The 19,451-nt window shown below is 38.4% G+C and overlaps 1 protein-coding gene across 1 annotated transcript; it reads left to right on the top strand.

The window, feature by feature from the left end:
- Nucleotides 1-13,578: 13,578 nt before the first annotated feature.
- Nucleotides 13,579-19,007, top strand: LOC139136185 (organic cation transporter-like protein). Its single transcript, XM_070703933.1, has 5 exons — nt 13,579-13,777; nt 14,307-14,410; nt 15,449-15,603; nt 16,249-16,423; nt 17,028-19,007. The coding sequence occupies exons 1-5, from the start codon at nt 13,724-13,726 to the stop codon at nt 17,083-17,085; spliced, it is 546 nt and encodes a 181-aa protein (XP_070560034.1). The 5' UTR covers nt 13,579-13,723; the 3' UTR covers nt 17,086-19,007.
- Nucleotides 19,008-19,451: the final 444 nt, after the last annotated feature.

The following is a 19,451-nucleotide window of genomic DNA, read 5'->3' as shown; positions in this document are numbered from 1 at the left end:
AGTGATCAATACAAAACTTTTAAACATCACTGGTTCTGAAAATTTATGATCAATGGTTCTGAGCTACGGATTTTACACTGCGGTGTTGTTTTTTGTGTTTGGCCGGCTACTTGTCCTGTAAGGCTGTACTACATGGAGGTAGTAGACTACAAGTGCAGCGGGACCGGGCCGAGATTGTGGGGCCTTCAGCAAGGTAAAGTTGACAGCGTCCATTGCAGAATGCCCGCGTGTTATCCTTTCGCGTTCGGGAGGAAATTTACTGCTGTATTCAGAATGCCTATTTACCAGTATAAAAGCTCAAAAACTGATGCATCAAGAGCCAAGAGTCTGTAAATTTCTTAGCAGTAGCTCCACTGTATTTTTCTAAATTTTGCCTGAGATACAGCCGTGCGTATACTGGTCCCGATCGTTCTGACTCAGGCGTTCACAGCTGTTTAGGGAGCCGTCATTATTTACGATCTGGGGGTCGGAGGAATTACATTAGAAACTCGAAATTTTGAGTCACACCCCAGCCAACCATGACTTTGAGTAACCCCTCTCTAACAGAAATTTTGTTTACCTGAGCCCATGTTACAATATGTAGATATAAAAGCTCACCTAATAACCAGTCTCCGACCATATAGTATTGTTAAATTTGGATGGGTAGCATGTCATTATGGTATGGCTAAATGTCCAAATGGTTGTTGAACTCAAGTCAATTAAAATTATACATGTCTATGATAATATAAAGGATGAATTCACAACAGTTCAGTTTTGCCCAAGATCCTGTGCACTTATAGTGATATCTGTCGAAAATATTTCTCCATGACCCAGCCCTCCTTCCATCTCTGGTAACGACTGCAGAAAACTACTGTGTGACATCATCATCACCACTGTCGATCCTCATCTTTACTGTCGCTGGTGCCATTGAGTACATGAACAATGATATCATTCTCATTGTCACTATCTTCTCTTTCATAATAAGTATTGCTAGTAGTGGCAACTACTTGTAGTTTTTTGCCTTGCTTCATCTAGTTGATATTTACTTGTTCTGCTAAAGTATTTATTTCTCTTTATTTAATATGTATCAGAGTAAAATATCTATTGTCAACTAATCATTATGTCATTGAGGACAGAGTAATACAAAGGAAAAAAATTTTGAGCACCCCTTATAGCTTTCAATTTTTGAATGACCCCCAGGTCGTAAATACTGACGGTTCCCTTACTTGCTGCCAAAGGCCATCGCGTTCACTGCATTCGACAGCCTACCATACATTGCCAAACTATGTTGCTTCGATTTCGCAATCACCTTGCCGCTAAAGCAACAATCAGCTGAAATTTATTACTTCAAGTTACTCAATTTTGATAGCTATTTGCCTACAGAAGTGAGCCAAGTGTATATAGTGTCGTCTTGATTTTACATCGGTACCCGGAGTTCTGAGTGACCAACTGCAGGGTGCGCATCGGTGCACTGCCGACTGCAGTTTGAATAATCCGTATATAACGCACACTGTACCAGAATAGAATGTCAGCCTCCTCTGCCAAAGTTCTGTATCCTCTGAAACACAGTAACAGTACGTATTTGAACAGAGAAGAACAAATAAAACCATTCGCAGGTCATTCAGCCGGTGACCATGGGCGATTACCCAGGCAGTGTGGCGTGGCATGGCAAGGCCCCAGGAATGTTGCAGGCTCGATGATGTCATCAGTATCGGCGTTCTCGGTCACGTGCACAGCCTACAAGTTGTCAACAAACCCGCGCGGCAATCCAACTCGATCGGGCAATATTTAGCGTTTGTATGTCACTACAGGAGCACAAATTTGGCTTATTTCTTTACTGAACAACATTTCACGATGGATGTAAGAGAATAACATGTAATTTCGAACATAAAAAAAGGTTAAAAGTTACAAATACTGGGGCTTTAACCTTTAAAATCGTAATAAACGTGTAAAATTATTTTGTATACTTCCTTTTTTAGAAAAAACATGCTTTCAGCAATTGTATGCCGGAAATATTTTTCACTTAGTGTGAAATTCGTTACTCCAAAATCCGTGTACGTTTACCTGACAGTGAAGCAATAGTAAATTTAATATAGCCATTGTAAAGTAAAAACCACAAAAGACTGTTAATTGTTTCACAGTATTGTAAAATTTCTGTGATGCTGAGTTTTTGAACACTTGAAGGAGATCGTTGTTAACACATAGTGTTCAGATTTAGAACATCATTGTTAATATTATGAACACTGGTGTTAACAATATGAACACCAGGCGTTCAAATTTGAACACCGACACGTACATTTTGAACGCGTAAAGACGCGTCTAGCGTCCGCTATTTTTACAGTGTACATGTTCGACACTATTTCAATAGGACCATTGGACGTTCGGCTAATATGTTGCAAGGGTCAAAGCTATGGCGGTACTGATATTTTTGATGCCTGACAACGTAATAGCAAAACTGCAAAAAGTTAAACTGTTTTAGTTTTTTGCTCCCTCCCTTGATATTTGAACACAATATATTTAAAATTAATTAAATTGGCAGTATCTTTTCCGCAAAGTAGCTACACTCCATCAAAGAGAAGAAGGCAAATACGTATTGCTAGCGAAAAATTCATACAGAAATTACATAGCTTTGCGAGTACGCTCTCAAAATTTTAGAGGAGTGGATCAACTTTTGTGCTTTTCGGTATGTGTTAAAATAGCACCGAAAGCCTTTCGTGATATTAACAATAATAAACAGAGTTGCTGCAAGATATCCTGAACAATAAGTTAAAAGAAATCAGATGTTCCAGTCATTTCGGGAAAGTTTGGAAATTCAATTTTTTAAAAATGCATGATCAGGAGTCTGAAATAAAGATCCTATCACGGCAAGAGAAATTGAACACCCGTCTAGGTATTTTGGATTTCCCTCATTTAGGTTTCGATGAGTCGTCACTGTAAAAATCTAATTGTCAGAGGAAAAACAATATATCGCAGCAGGAGTACACCTACCAATAAGTAGCGCAAAGATACCATTAAAACTTTATTAAGTATTATTTTTTGTTCTTTTTTAATCAAACCTTAATGTTAATGACTGAAAAACTGGATAAGCGAAACCTAAAATACATTAGCGGGTGTTACTGGTGAAAGGGTCGAAAATAGAATTAAAAGTTAAAGCTGCACTAAAACTAAGTGAAGTAAATCCGAGTCTTCTTCCCATCTTTGAAATGTAGTTGGCATGAATTTTTTAAAGTTTTGTAAACCCCGCGGCTCAGGCGCACAAACTTTGCAACCATGGCAACAATGTACAAAATCGAAACATAAGTGAATCAAGGTTTGAATAAAAAATTCAGTGTATGAAAGACAGTTACTAAAACCAGCTGGTTACTACTACGTATACTTTTTATCGCTGGCCCGTCGTTTCACGTATATCATGATCAAATGGAGTACACGTCGCCTCGAACAGCTAGTCGCGATCATACACACTATGAGTTTATGTTTATGACTTCGTCATTATGTGCCATATAATACTTCGAAGAAAATTTTAAATCTCACGAGTCAGGCGTCTAATATTTTATACAGCAAGTTCCACTCACATACGAAAGCCATTATCATAATCTGACTTGTCACGTAAAAAGTTAAACTTATCGTTAGCTTACCTTAAGAATGAAAGAACAGGACGTATTTAATATTCGGACCATTTGCTTCGCGCATGCGCGAATTTTTAATTCAAACGTCAACAAAAGAGGGTCACTCGAACAAAGGGTATCCAAGCAAGTATGTCATGGAGTGTTTTGAATTCGCCATAAAAGTGCCAATATTTCTGGTACAAAATATTTTCCCAAAGAACGGTATGCTGCATCCTCACAGAATACTACTGACATAGACAGTCGTCTTGAAGAGGATCGCACTTTTCTTCGCCAAGAGAAAATAATATATACTAATCACATGTACAAGTATGTTTTAGTGTAAATGCAGTTTCCTAAAAAGATATTGCGTTTAAAGTTTTGAACTAACTCTGTAATGATATTAATACGTCTTTCGCAAGTTGTCAATTATTTTGAGGAACTTGCTCTGCTGCTATGCTAGGTCTAACACGAATGTCTGGGGAAATTATACACGATTTCAAAATAACTCAGACCTAGAAATTCACCTCAGCCAAAGCTGCACTATTTTCAAGAATGAAAATGAATAAAATATCAACGGCGCTAACTATGCACGTCGTTCCAGTCGGCGATGGTCAAGATTGAAACATCAAAGAAAATACATTAGATAAGCTGTAGGGTTACGGGACCCAAGCGTAAAACACGCGACCAGCAGCGAGTTGCTTATGAATATTCACGAAATTCATTAAAATGTTACTCTTCACTTTTTCATTATTTGACTTATTTTCGTCGGAGACTATAGAAGCACATGTATTTATGTGATTATTTCAAATCAGTCAGTAAGATTTCAATTTCCGCTGCATGAAAACCCAATAATACTTAATGTATTTGCATGGATTATTGCCTGTATAGTAGCTAAAGTGTGCACATACAGTTGAATACAGTCAATTATCCGTTGCTTGTATTCAGGAAGCCTGTATTCATGTGGATTCATGTGAATTCACGTGTAGTATTCTATAATACAGAAACTTGTTAGTTTGAATTTATCTGTATTATTGCGTTTTGATGCAGTGTTCCATATTGGTCCTTCTTTTTCTTACTATCCTTGCTGTCCGTGTTATTGTATAGTACTCTCTTCCCGAGGTCATTCTCATTTTCTATTGCGATGTCACATTTTCATTTTATGCCAGATCTTCTGCCGCTAGTCTCTATTTTGAGGTAGTATGCGCCTGGAAAGTGAAGGACTTAAGGGTGAACTGCATGTTGCCAAAACGGGTTTTTCAGGGGAATATTTCTCCGCTAAGATGACAAGAAACCCCCCTCATACCATATAATTTCAAAAAGCAGAAAATCTAAAGTTAAGTATGGTGCCAATAGTTTACTCGAAAGATGAAGGGTATGTATATTTGGGGTAAAAACCTCAATTTTGGTATTAATGATAAAAATTAATTTAAGTCAAAAACTTGACACTATTTTCTGAAATGTAATATTTCACTTGAAAGAAGAGTATATGTAGAAAAAAACGACAATTTTATTTTGCATTATCTATCCTCATTCTAAAATGGTAGGGGTTGAAAGACTGACACTCTAAAAATTGATTAAAATCATGATAAGCAAAATTAAAATGCCTCTTATTCAAAATGTAAGAACTTTATTGCCAAACAAAATAGTCGTTTTGTTATATAGCATTTAAAGAACATAATGTGAAAATTTCAGAAAATTTGACCCAGCCAGAGTGGAGTTAAATTCTTTGGAAATTTTGAAATTGGGAGGAGAAAAGAAGCCAGGAAATCGGGTGATTTGCATACATTTGCATAAATTAACACTTCTTTATCACGCAACTTTCGACTGCTTGACAAGCTACAAGGTGAACCCAACCAATATTTTAATCTTGGGTCAACAAATTAATTAAAGTTGAATAAATATTTGCAAAAAAGTGATTTTTGAGCAAAATATGCTGTGTTGGGTGCAGCGCCCCCTTAAACTTTTACTAAAACTTTCCTCAAGAATATTTAAATCGTTCTCTTTCAAAATCATGAGTAGAAATAGGGGGTCACCGTGCAAATTTTGGTACTTGAGACAGAAATTACCAAGATTTACGCCCCGATATATAAATTCAAAATGGCCGCCATCCCTGTGTTAACTTTATGGAGAGAAATACAATTTCCGATTTTCGTAAAACTAAGACGGTTAAAAGTATTCTTGCAACAAAGAAATGAACCTCCACAAGTGGTATATCAGAAGAATTGTAAAAGTTTGGAATTCCGGATATCTGTCCCCGAGGCGCCTTCGACCTTGCCTCATCTGGCCTAATTTGCTTCGAGTATAGATCAATATACGCATGTTCAAAGAAATTCTGGTTCCGGTGAAACAAAGGAATGTCTATGCTGCCCTAATCTCCAGACAAAGCTGGGACAGGTGTCGTTGAACTTTGGTCTGCCATTTTCTAACAGGCGGCTATTCAGCACACGTCACAGTAAAGCCTGGGTACCCAATATTGGCTTATCTTTCAGTGGTTACCATAGTATGACAAACCTCAATTTTCAAACTAGTATTGTGAAATGAGAGAGGGTTCTGCAGCTATTTAGGCCTTAGGTGTCTTTTTTTTACTGCAGCCGGCTGGATTTGAGATAAATATCAAGCGATTTTAAATTTCTGTTTGTTTTTGCGCCATTTCCATTTTCTCCTGCCATCCAACCGAAGGTTTCTTGGTGGACTTTTTTATTTTCGGCTGTGCTTTATTAACATTTATTCCTCGCGTGGTATACATCACATAACTCATCAAAAACTTGAAATAGAGCACAGATTTGTAAATATCGGGATGAAAGGGATGGTGAATTATACGTCATAGGCTGACATGTTCCTTTTGTTTGTGATCTTCAAGTCTGAGATCAAAAAAGGTTTAATAGAACCCCTACGAGGAAAATGTAAGCAAATATCCTTCATGCCCAATGAACGCTTACGGTCGTTCCGACCTCATGAATTGGGAGGTATTACACTTTCGTGTGATTTTTAGACAAATATGAACCAATAATCACTGTTTCAAACATTCACGTCAGAACTCACCATTCACCCTTCAAGCAGTTATGTTCGGAACGAAAACCGGCTCTTTCGCACTCAACAATCCCTTTCTGCTCTAAATGTTGAATGGTCATCTAGGGCACAAGGAGATAACTGTAGCTACAGCCTGTGTTCATCCTGGAACTTGATTATGCCTGTATTGTGGCGAACGACTGCCTGTAAGCTTTGCTCTGTCTGTGATACAGATAAAAAGTAACTTCACAATACTTTGGATAGGTTTAGGTAGTGCAGGGAGGTAAGACAAAAGGGTCGTTGGAGAAGACCCGAGTCAAGGTGTTAATCAGCGCGCAATATTTGCTTAATGACGTACTTATTAATCATTCCACCCACACCTATCTGTCGGACGAAATCTAAGCTTACGGGTCCATCTTGATGAACTGTATTCGATTGAATTTATATTGCTACAATGATGGACATGATTTTATTTTGTACAAAGAGATTGGTGTTTCTCATTCTTATATCCACCAAACCAAACCAAACAGCACACAAATAAATAGACCTCATAGTCGACGGGTAGCATATGACTGGGTCGAAGGTCAATTAAGTATATTTCTTGTGATGAAACAAAAACAGCGTAAAAAATGCGTTTAATCTTGTGAACTTTCGCTAGATATTTCGAATAACTGTCAAGGATGTCCGTTATAATTTTGCCGAGTAAAACGGGCACTCTGATCGCTGTTTCTCACAAAAAAAGTGAAGTCCGTATAAGTACTGAGATGAAAGGAAATACGGATGAAGAATAAAAAAATGCAACAATGCGGCTTATAGCTTCATCGCTCCTCGCACAATCAAAACAAGAAACAGGCCCCTGGTAACATCGGAGAAAGTCATCTGATCTCAACAATATTAGGAATGGGCAAAGTTAACTTTTAAAGTTTCGTGAGGGTGATGACAAGGGTTTTACATTAACTATTTGGCGCCAAATGTGTGTTTCATTGCATATACCTCAGCCCCGTATGTACTGTGATTGTTGATAAATAAAGTTTGTGATAAACAGGAACTTGGTATTTATCTGTTGCAAACTATTGCTGTATCAATCTAACTATCCTTCCATCTATCTGCCCGTCAACCCATTTTGTCCCCACTTACTAGCCGCATACATATGCACAATATTACTGATCTGCATAAATATACACGCTACAATTACCTTAATCACGAAATGTTTTGCAAGCATCGTTACTTTTCTGTACTCCTGCTTGTACTAACTTTGTTTGGGTCAGTTGTATCTTAAACAGCTTCAAAACAATCAAGACTTACCGAGATCAAGAGAGCTGACTTATTTTGAATTCGATAATATCTTGCGTCATCGTAATATCGAAATTCACATTCACCGACAATTTGTTTCCCGCCTTTTCTTTCTCGAAATGTATTTTAAAAGCCGTTTAAAGCCTTCTCAGGGATGTAGATCATATTGCTGCCGAATGTGTCGAATTTGAAACAAGATGCCACGAGAAATGAGACAGCATGCTACTGCCGGAAAAACAGGCTGTCGCTCGAAATTAGTTTACAAAAAGAAGTACTAACAAGTGTATCGTAAATGCAATGTCACAGTGACAGGGATTAATGAAAGAGACTATATAAAATTGAATTCGTATGCGTATTACACTCAGAAGAAAATGTCCATACGTCGATGTAGACATCAAATCAAACGAATTAAAAGGTTACTTCTCCTGGATAGGCTGGCGAAATATTTTTGAGCAGTAACATAGCAACCATTGAAACCTGCAGTCTACCACACAGACTCAAGTTCAAGTTTTCTAAGATTTTAAAATCAATTAAGGACGGCCTGTACTTACACAGGAAGAATACTGACTCGGTTACTTTCCCTTGCAAGCTCTCATTATAAATCACAAGAAAATACAGTTCTCCTCCAATAGCAAGTCTTGTGCAATGTGGGCTTCCATGTTTAACAGTATGTAGCATATTTGAGTCATTTATGAGAAAACAAAAGTAAAGTTGCGCGAACATTTTAAAATTTCATGAGTATTTAGGATCAATTATTTAGTTTGATTAGTCGCAGAAATCGAAAATCGCAAACAAAATCACATTTGTCTCCAAAATAATAATGATTTTAACTTACCTTGCGTACGAAGTAACGGGCACAGACACGGTGATCGCTACTCTTTGCATTGCGCATGCGTGAATTTCATACACACGTCATTGCGAATTGAGCCAAGGAGGTGATAGGCTGTGTAAAGTATTCGATTGGAATGAATGTATACCCAGTACATGTAGTGAAAATAAATAACGTTACTCGGATAAGTTACATCAGTTTATTCAGAAATTCATCACAAGATCAATAAATATCATCATCTTAAAAATGGCCAGGAGTAGTCGAAGTCACAGCTCTCCGTTTGTTCTAAAAATATGATCTCTTTATCCAATTGTCTACATCATCTACTGTACCAATGGGTGTTGAAACAGCCGAAACACTACACTCTGCGATCAGCATATAATTGTAATACTCCATAGTAAGCTTGCTTGCATATGGAATGGTTTTAGAAGAGTTTTGAACTTGTAATTTATACTCAGTCATTTTCATGGCCATTAAATATGGCAACTATACCAAAGTCACCTACTTCATAAGCACATGGCATTAATTGGAGTCTTGAATGCGATAAATGGATCGAGATGCCAAAATTGCATCCCCTCGTTTTGTATGTGTATGTATGTGTACGCGAGGCAGACTATCGCTGTATCTGTACATTGGTGTGAAACGCATTTCAAACTCCTGGCTCTGTTGCAAAGATAGATATTAGGAAACCGAGGCAAAATTTGCAGTTACGTGTTTAACAAATTTACACACAAAGAAAACAGACAAATCAGATTTGTCTAACGTAGGCCTGTAAGACTTTCATTAAAATAAAATCTCAATAGGAACCGTTAATATAATTATAATGAATGCAAAATTGTTTGAAATTTGGTTCCGTTTTCTTTTGCAATTCATACGAATCTACACAAAAGTGCTCAATGTTTTGCGATCAAACCACACTTTTTGTAAGACCAATATGCTGTAAGCCTAATCCAAGGAAGTGCACATTGCACATGTACGTGGTATACCAGACTGAAAGATCGACGAAGTACGAGCGGGGAGCGTAAAGGGCGCCCTCGGGCGACGGATCTTTCAGTCTAATTGGATCCCAAGACTTGAAACCGAAAACTAAGACAACGTAAATTTTTCCCACGACGAGAGCCTTAATATGAGCCCAACAAGTGGCAGTTCAGAAAAGAATTGCAATCATTTTAAAGTCCAAATATTAAAATCTACATGAAGTGTACTAAAAAATACAATTGCAAAGGGAGAAAACGCATTTCGGTTTCCATGTCTGTATACTTCAAGAAAATAACCACACCCCTTTGGCAAGCAAGTAAGGGACTGGTCAGTTTCTTCAGCCTGGGACGGTGGATTCACGGGGGTCACCCTGTTTTTTTTTTACTTTGGTGATGGTGAGGGGTCACCATGTTTTTGAAAGGCTCGGGGACGGGGTCAGTGTGTTTTTGAATTAAGACACCGGTTCATTCTTGCACAAAATGCATCGTACCCGGGCCAGCCACGAAATGCATCATTCATGTGTAGTCTTTCAGGCGATTGTTTGCAAATTGAAAGTCTGTTTTGCAAAGCATCATAGTAGCCATAAAGTGCATCATATAGTTACAGTTTTCGGCGAGCCTAGTAATTTATTGCTGCTTTACTACTATATCTACTCCTGTACCCTAAGAATTTAAAAAGTCACGCCACATGTAGCAATAACACTCATTATTGGCCATGATGATCTATAGTTATGGTCAACTAGTCATCCAGAACTCCCTTGAATATCCCAAACCTTTAACACGCTTTTACATATCTCAATCAACTTATTGAGTAAATACAAGGGCTAGAGGTTTCGTTTTGTTTGGATATCAACGAGTATTGTACCAAACTCATTCCTCCAATTAGTTTGATGACCTTGGTGACCTTTGACCGACTTGCATGTTCGTCGAGGGCTGGAGCTTCAGCTTTTGCTGGATATTGATCAGCTGGGACAATGTTTTAAAGAATTTGGGAATGACCTTGACTGGCCTTTGACCATACTTGCTTTGCTTCCAGATATTATTTTCCTTTTTGACAAGAAATTCCTTGAACTTGTTGACAAACACTTCCCAAAGGGGTCTAAGCTTTATAAGATCTTCAATAGAAACACAGTTGTATGAAGAATATAGGCTAGTATAATCAAAATCACATAATAATTAGAAAGTAATCACCGAGGACCAACGTCAAGATCGACCAGCTGATTGTAATTGCCGGGACAAGTCTACATGCCCCTTGAAGCAGGGTAACTGTCAAGTCGAAGGTGTGGTTTAAAAGGCGAAGGTATCGACGGGGACAACACGGAGAAGTCTACATCGGACTTACTGATAACACCTCGCTAATCACATGCAATCGTTCCGTAACGAGAGGTTTCGGCCCTGCACGAAGCTTTCCAAGTACGTCTGGTCTCTCAAACAAAAGAACCAGGTCTTTGACATTTCGTGGTCAATTATGACTAAGCATCAAGTTACTCTAACATAAGCAAGCGATGTAATCATTGTATATCAGAAAAACTACTACACATTATCAGTGCAACAAATCTACGCTGTTAAACAAGCGCTCGGAGTTTGTCTCAAAATGTCGTACCAAAACAAATATTATTTATCAAATTTTAACACCACCTAGAAATAGAATGGTACGTCCCGATCACACATATATAAGACTGTCGAGCTAAGAATCCTTCCACTTCATCTGTCTGATGATTGTAGGATGCATGAAACTTAAAGAGGCACTCCATTTGGTAACATTTTTAAAACACATTTTTTTAATGCCAACGGTCGATATTTGACGTGGCGACTGCGCGCGGATAGCGAGATATCGAAAAATACATGTCATTTCCCGAGTGTATTTTTCACATCCCGAAGTTTTACGATCGTTTCTGATTATGACGCGAAATCCCCCGAAGGTTTGTTGTTGTGCTAATTGACGATATTCTAGGGAGTCCATAAATTCGAACGACGCAATTTTACCTCCCACTGCGAAGGCTTTATATACAGCATTATGCCTTTACCACAGGTCAGTTTTTGAAAACTTCTTAGCTTTTGTCGTTTTCATTATTCTAAATCAGTTGTATTATATTTTTAACCAATACCACATGAACATCAGTTTTTACGTGTTAAATAGCCGCCTTCGATGACTACAATTTGTCGTCTGCCACACAGTACGTGTGGTTCGCCGCGCGCGTAGTATGCGTCTATGCATACCACGCGGTGGCCGCTATGTATCAACCGCACGTAACTGTGCTCACCTATGCGAATTCTAGTGGAATCAGCAAAATTTTTTTTTCGTTTTTACGCCAAGTCAGTAAGACTCATCTTTCTCCCACAGGGCATGACCGATCACCGACGCCAGTGGTACTATGGCGTACAGCAGCGTCAGCGTAGACTCGTACTCCATAGCTTAGTTGACAATGGCCCCAGTGCCGAACGTTCGATGTTCGGAAGCTGAATTTAGGTGGGCCATCGGAATTCAAACTTTTACTTTTTTGAAGACATGTTTTTATCGATATCTCGCGATCCGCGCGCAGTCGCCACGTCAAATATCGACCATTGGCATTAAAAAATGTGTTTTAAAAATGTTACCAAATGGGAGTGCCTCTTAAGTAACGGATATCATTACTTTGTACTTGAAGTAATTTTGTGATACTATTTATAACGCTCTGCTTTAGCATCGAGCACTGTAAATTCCCACGAGGACATTCTGTATACTTCGATATATATATATATATATATATATATATATAATATATATATATATATATATATATATATATATATATATATCGAAGTGTACAGATGTCGTCTTGGTAAATTACAGAGCTTAAATGTTAGTTACTTGATGAAATATTCAATGGAAAACAAAAGAATGACAAACTGTTAATGGGCCATTGACACATTTGCGAATGCGAGAACCTGGGATTGAGAAGGGCGCCTTGCATCCTATAGTCTTCAGACAGAAGGGTTGCAGGACACATGAAATTTAAGTAACAGATTTCATTAGTTTAAGTAACAGATTTCATTACTTTGTACTTGAAACAATTTGTGTTATTATATATATATATATATATATATATATATATATATATATATATATATATATATATATGTATGTATGTATGTATGTATGTATGTATGTATGTATGTATGTATGTATGTATATATATGTCGGCCCCTCTGTACACACAGTTGCTTCACAATATATATATATATATATATATATATATATATATATATATATATATATATATATATATATATATATATATGTATGTATGTATGTATGTATGTATGTATGTATGTATGTATGTATGTATGTATATATATGTCGGCCCCTCTGTACACACAGTTGCTTCATAAGTGGATACGCGGCGAAGGCCCCGTACCTGACTGCGGGTAGCAACTACTGTAGGGAGCACGCACTTTTGAACTAAAACGAAGAAGTTATCGATTAGAGTTTACTGAAATTTGCATGCCAACGAAACCAGAAACCTACATGAAGTGGGTTTGAGGTCGTCTGGTGCACAATGGTGTCTGTCTCGTCTCGGTCTCAGGTGATGTTATATAACATTACGTTGTTTACACACTGGTAGCTGTTTTGGGAAAGGACGTGAAGCCACTGTCAACGCGGGAATGCCCTCAGTCACGGGTGCCAGGAGAGAAAAAGGAATCCTCACGATGGATTTCGATACAATTCTGACCTCCTTGGGCGACTTTGGACCATATCAGAGGAAACTCTTCTTGTTTAATGCGGCATTTTTGGTGACAGTTCCGTTCATCGTATTTGCGCAAGTCTTCATAAGCGACGATGTCGACTTCGTGTGCCTGGCTGAGATTCAAAACGGGTCATCCGCGAACGCGACGTCCTTCAGAGCATCTCAGATCGTTGAAAATAGAGGGTGTGACATTTTTGAGACACTCACCAGAAACTGGTCTACGGTATACTCGAGTACTGACCTCCTACCCGGAGGTGCAGATAACAGCACATTGTCGTATAGCACGAACGTAGAAGAGCGAATATGCGCAAAATGGGTTACGACCGGTCACAACACCAATCCACCACAGTCACTGAGGTAACACGTATGATATTGTAACATTGCTAAGTATTGCTGTGTTTAAGTCTCAACTATAGACTGAAATTTTAAAAATTGCGTTGTTGTAAGATGGCTCTTGTACATTGCGTGGGTCAATGGAGACTTAGTGTGTTTTAACTGTTTTGCCAGGAAGCGGAATAGGGCAAGTAGAAACGATACATTCGCCTCCGTATTTGACGCTTATGTCAATGATCGACTCAAGGTCAGCCGGGCCATGTAACGCACTATACGTATTGACATTGAAACAAGGTCTACTTTCGAAAGATGAGCAATGAAGCGATCGATGACACGTTAGATAAAGGCTAATGTGCAGCATCTCGGAAGCTGTGATCCAATTGGTTCCCTGAATCTCAGTTACCGTTATCATTGAATTATATACAATAGACTCCTTAAGTTGATATGAATAGTGACAAGTAACCTTCCGAGCTGCACATTGATACTGTCGTACCGATATCTGCATCATATACAAGTATATAGTACATACACCATGGTACTGTTTTCTTTGTAGTGGAACCTGGTATGTGACAGAAAATGGCTGAGGGAACTAGCACTGTCTGCAGTCTACGCTGGAATGACTGTCGGGTCCGGCATCTGCGGAACAATTTCGGACAGGTGACTACAATCAACCATTATTAGAAACGCGTGGCCTTTCTGGAAAATCATGTCATTTTTATCGAAAACAGCAAATCGACCTCCTGAGTCATGTATTCATACTTTTTCTCCATTTTTTGATCGTTTTATGTTGTCTATTTTTATGAATGACACTTTCACGTGGTCACAATAGTTCATTATTATAATTGTGCATGACTGTCTTTTTGCATTACATGTCCTATTCAGAATTGTATCGTCTGTTCAGTTATGATAAAGTGATTGCCTATGTTCATTGTTATAAAAGCTTTCTCGACACTTATGGTATAGTTGTTTGTTTTTTAATTTTTTTGCCATCTCGACTTTATTTATAGTAAGGTGCTGTAAATACAATTCTTTATAATAATAACTGTGTGAACTTAGATTTGGTCACTCTTTTCTCCCCTTGTCTATTGGCCGGTGCCCTTAAAATGCAACAAAGTTATTATTATGCTTACATAAAATTCTCTGTTTGCCGTCCGCGTGCTGGAAGGTTTTTCAGAGAAAATTAAGAAAACAAAGACAAGATTAACACTATTAAAAATAAAAATATCATTTTTCCAAAGGAAACCAAATAAAAATTGACCTTATGGTAATACACTCGTTTTTTTGTCTGTGTTTGTCTTTTCTCCTGGCTGGCTGGTAGGTTTTCCATAGGTCTGAGGACGGCAAACAAAGAATTTTGTTAGTATATCTGTCTAATTGATTGCAGGTACCCGTGATACAAACTATTTATTCATAGAAGCGGTACAGATAAACAGTACCCCTATTCATTACTTATCATCGTACATAGGAACTCCCGTACGTCGATGGTAGTTCCTACAATAAGTTCTGTTCATTTGAAATAGTGGTACCTATGTTGACGGTTGTCGCACGTGTTGATTTTTGTTCATATGAATTTATCTATCAGGAACATTCCTTTCTGCAGAGATTTTGGTCGCATTGACTTTAAACCTCAGCATCTCTCCATTTTAGCCAATAGGAAATGTTCCAAAATGCCACGTGATTCCGTCTACTTTCTAGGTATGGAAGACTGCGGGCGATATCCTCGGCTTTGCTTATCCAAAGCATCTTTTGCTTCCTGTCTGCGGCATCGCCACATCTCTCCATGTTCATTTTCTGTCAGTTCATCGTTGGCTGCTCATACCCAGGTATACTGGTGGCATCGTTTACATACGGTATGTTGCGTATAGAATGTAAACACTAACTAGGCCGATATTTTTGTAAAAGCATAGCTTTTGTGACTAATTTGTATGAAACTACATTCCATTAACTATTTCCATTTATTCAAGTCTTTGGTGCAAATACATCACATTTCCGTTCATTTTTGTAATTTGTTTAATTTCCTTCGACAAATCAAGTCCGTGAACCAAGTAACGATTTTAATGCGACGGTTGTTAAAAAGACCGAATCATTGATCGACCAGGAAAACGCAGTAGGTGGAAGAACTTACAGGCGGGCAACATATCATGCTACATACCAATTTATTTCTTCTCCTGAAGAAAGATCGGAGAAATGGTTTGATGGCCAAATATTCACCTAGTGAACAATTTTAGGCCAATGCATTTCCTATTGACAACAAGTCATGGCCCTTGTACTTACATCTTCAAATGATGTTCATGACATGTAATATACTGCGTGTAAGCGAACACACACATTTTGGAAATTAACCACGTGATGCAGTGTTGCACAAGTTCAAGCGTTTTGAAGAATTAACATTAATTAACATATAATTCACAGAAGATGAAGCAGATAGTTGATGGTTTTTTTTGAAATTTGCAACTTTTGAGGACTCACTTCACCTTCTCACAATTAACACACAGTTATCGAATGGACCGGACCTTCGAAGCGAGCAATCATGGGAAATATGCTGGCGTTGATGTTTCCTGTGGGTCACATGATCTTTGCTCTCGTTGCCTATTTGCTGAGGCACTGGAGGCTGCTACAAATTGTTGTGGGAATACCTCAGTTGGCGCTGCTATTCGTCTTTGTATTCAGGTGCGAGTCTGTCGGCCGGTTCTTTTCTGAGGGGGACCGTAGCCGTTTGTTATCTCCATACCACAATCCGAATGCTTCTCGCGACCTTAAATAGCGTTTGCCTTGTGCGGGGGTCTACATGATATTAAATGCTTTGACACTACGTTTTGAAAACAGAGTTTTATTCATCAATCGCTTAAAATTCATTTCTGATAAGTGAATCGTATGATTGTGTGGTTGCCATGTTGATCCAGTCAAGTTTGTTCTTTAAGTCGGGAAGCTAGAATGTCTACGGTGCGGCTTCGTTGTATTTGTGCCAGTTCGAGCTATTTTGCTTTTGTAAAGTTTGGCATTTATAAGTGTATCGCTTACATTTCTGTTTCTTTTGTATGTAATCCTTAGTTGCTTTTGAAACAGATTTCAAAGTTATCAGAATGCAAAGCTAAAACTTAGGTGAGGAAAAAAGTAAAATTGATCCCTTCCCCTGTTCATGACACCGTCACAAGTTTTTGATCAGATGCTGTTTTAATAAACACTCTAAACAGGACACAACTCTTGTCAAATACAATTGACTCTGTTAATTGTACACTGAAATGAAGTAGTTTTCGTATTTTATATATTGCAGACTCATTCCAGAATCACCAAGATGTGCTGCTTTCACTCGGGCACGTGAACGAGGCTGATATCATCATACGAGAAGCGGTGCGGGCCAATCAAAAGACACTTCCAAGTTCCTATTTTACGTATACCAGGTTATCATCATACGTAAGAGGAAAATAGTATTTATATCGTTCGCCACTGGATATGAAATACACGTGTTGACTCATTACAGAGAGATAGGTATTGGCATATTCATCAAAAGCTCGCGAGATCAGGCTGGATTGTTCGAGGCCCGTGCGCCATGTGGTGAAGTTGCTGGCTAAATATTTGTGTACCAGTATTATGGAAAGTTAAGGACCTCAATGTCCGTTGTATGAGGCCTTTTTCACTACCTCACCCCTCTTTCTGCCCTTTCTAGTGACCTTGTGCGTTTTTGATGATTTCCGAGATATGACCTCGAATACAGACCCATCATCATTACGCAGGACTTGCTCATTTATTATGTATCTCGCGTGCTTTTGATCAACGAGAGAGAGAGAGAGAGAGAGAGAGAGAGAGAGAGAGAGAGAGAGAGAGAGAGAGAGAGAGAGAGCTAAAAACACCATCGTGATGTGATCCCAGGGACGTCGACTGTAGTCTGCATACCATTGCATCTGCAGAACATTCTAACGAAATCTTACAATATAAGTACGCAAGCATCATCTAAAAAGTCGTCGAGCTTGTCATTCAATGCTACATCTGAACAACACTGAGTACTTGCTGGATTTTTATCTTTCTATATCAACTTAGGGTGACCGTCCTCAAAAGGTAAAGACGCCACAAACCGGAGACAAGTTCTAAGTCACGCAGTAATTCCACAATTTCACGGATTTGTTCAAAACGCCAAAACTTCGACAAACAACACTAATAATTCTGTGTAACTGGTGAGTTATTGATATTTAACGATTTCGGGAGACGGAACGAGATTTGAAATATTTAACAATTTTATAAATTACATAATTCCAGGAGGTCCAGCTCTTTCGTAAACTATAATGGGGCCTATAGGAAAGTTCCATTGTTTTTCTAAGATGAAGATTGGGATCTGCATGCTTAAATACATAAATACAAGAGACAAACAATCAATTCAAGACAAAAATACTGCTTAAAAGGCGTAAGACAACCATGCGCTTATGCCTGATGGCAATGGTTTCCGTAAAATGTAAAGGGCAGGGGTCAATCGTCTGCGGCTGCGCAACTTTCCCGGTGATAAACATTGCCTCTTCAAAGAAATTCGCGATGAATGTCTAAACAACTATGAAGCAAAGTCAGCATTTGATACATGTTCATAGCTTACCAGTTTTGTGGCTGTCCAATCGCCGCAAGAGTTTCACCAAATCAGCTGTTGCGTCCCTTCGTTTATATGGATCTGCTTCGGCCGCGGTCACCAGTGTCGGTACAACCGCCACTTTGAAATTTTGAATATGCACAAGGGATATCGGGATATGTTGAGCATGACAAATGGAGTCATGCAAAGCCGCAGACAGGGCCACCACCCTCCCTTTAAATGCACATCGATAGCCAATTTTAGATTATTCTGCCTACCAATATGAAATCCCTTTATGCTTGCTCTTCACATTGCACACGCTTACCCGCGAAGATCTGTGCTTTGATAATTTGTTGCAAACATTCTATTGTCATCTTCTTCCCATCCACTTGCAAGCAAGGCGTCAGTATGTTTTATTCAAACAACATACAGATTCATTCCTGTCCGTTGATATGCCGTAAGCCAACATTATATTTTGCTATATTGCTAATTCCCTGGAGTTCCTTTTCAGCCACAGTTTGAATATATCTTCTCAAAAAAAGTTGGCCGGCTTTGTCTATTTTTTCATAGCCGTAACAGTCTTGTATGATATGTATACTCTAGTTATCATGACAACCATTGCATGATCATCGATTTTCCTAATTAAACACTTTAAACAATTGAAGAAAATATACAATTTATTTTAATAAAAGCAAAGTAGTCAATATGCGGTACTTATTATATTTCATTCAGGTTTTCAGTTGTTTTGCCTTATTTTGGATTATCGGTGTTTCGACGTCACTTGCCGGCAACAGATATGTCAATTTCTTCCTGTCTGGGTTTGTAGAAGTAATGGCTATATTCATTTCGTCGTACACTATAAACCGCTGGGGGCGCCCTAGGCCAATCGCAGTGTCTGTTCTGTCTCATCGGCGGGGTGTTTTGTATCCTCAGTCCGTTTCCAAAGAACGGTGAGTGCAGCTCGATTTGGCTTTGAATGTTGCTTAATTATTTAGCATCGATATCAGCCTGTAACAAGAGTTAATTTATAGAGGATAAGACAATAAATATAAACAAAAACAGCAAATGACCAGGCCAGAAAAAGACATAATTGACATATTACCGAATCGCGAAGCAAACTGAGATTTCCTTCTTAAGTAGACAAAT

The sequence above is a fragment of the Ptychodera flava genome, chromosome 7 (genome assembly GCF_041260155.1).
Source record: "Ptychodera flava strain L36383 chromosome 7, AS_Pfla_20210202, whole genome shotgun sequence".
Classification (NCBI taxonomy): Eukaryota; Metazoa; Hemichordata; class Enteropneusta; family Ptychoderidae; genus Ptychodera; species Ptychodera flava.
Note: the sequence above shows the minus strand (reverse complement) of the source record. Positions and strands in the feature narration are given on the sequence as shown.

Bases quoted from the DNA above. Each gene is read 5' to 3' on its own strand.
- LOC139136185 (XM_070703933.1), top strand. From the start codon at position 13,724: ATGCGCAAAATGGGTTACGACCGGTCACAACACCAATCCACCACAGTC. The intron at 14,411-15,448 runs GTGACTACAATC...TCTACTTTCTAG, and splicing joins TGCGGAACAATTTCGGACAG to GTATGGAAGACTGCGGGCGA. The intron at 16,424-17,027 runs GTGCGAGTCTGT...TATATATTGCAG, and splicing joins CTATTCGTCTTTGTATTCAG to ACTCATTCCAGAATCACCAA.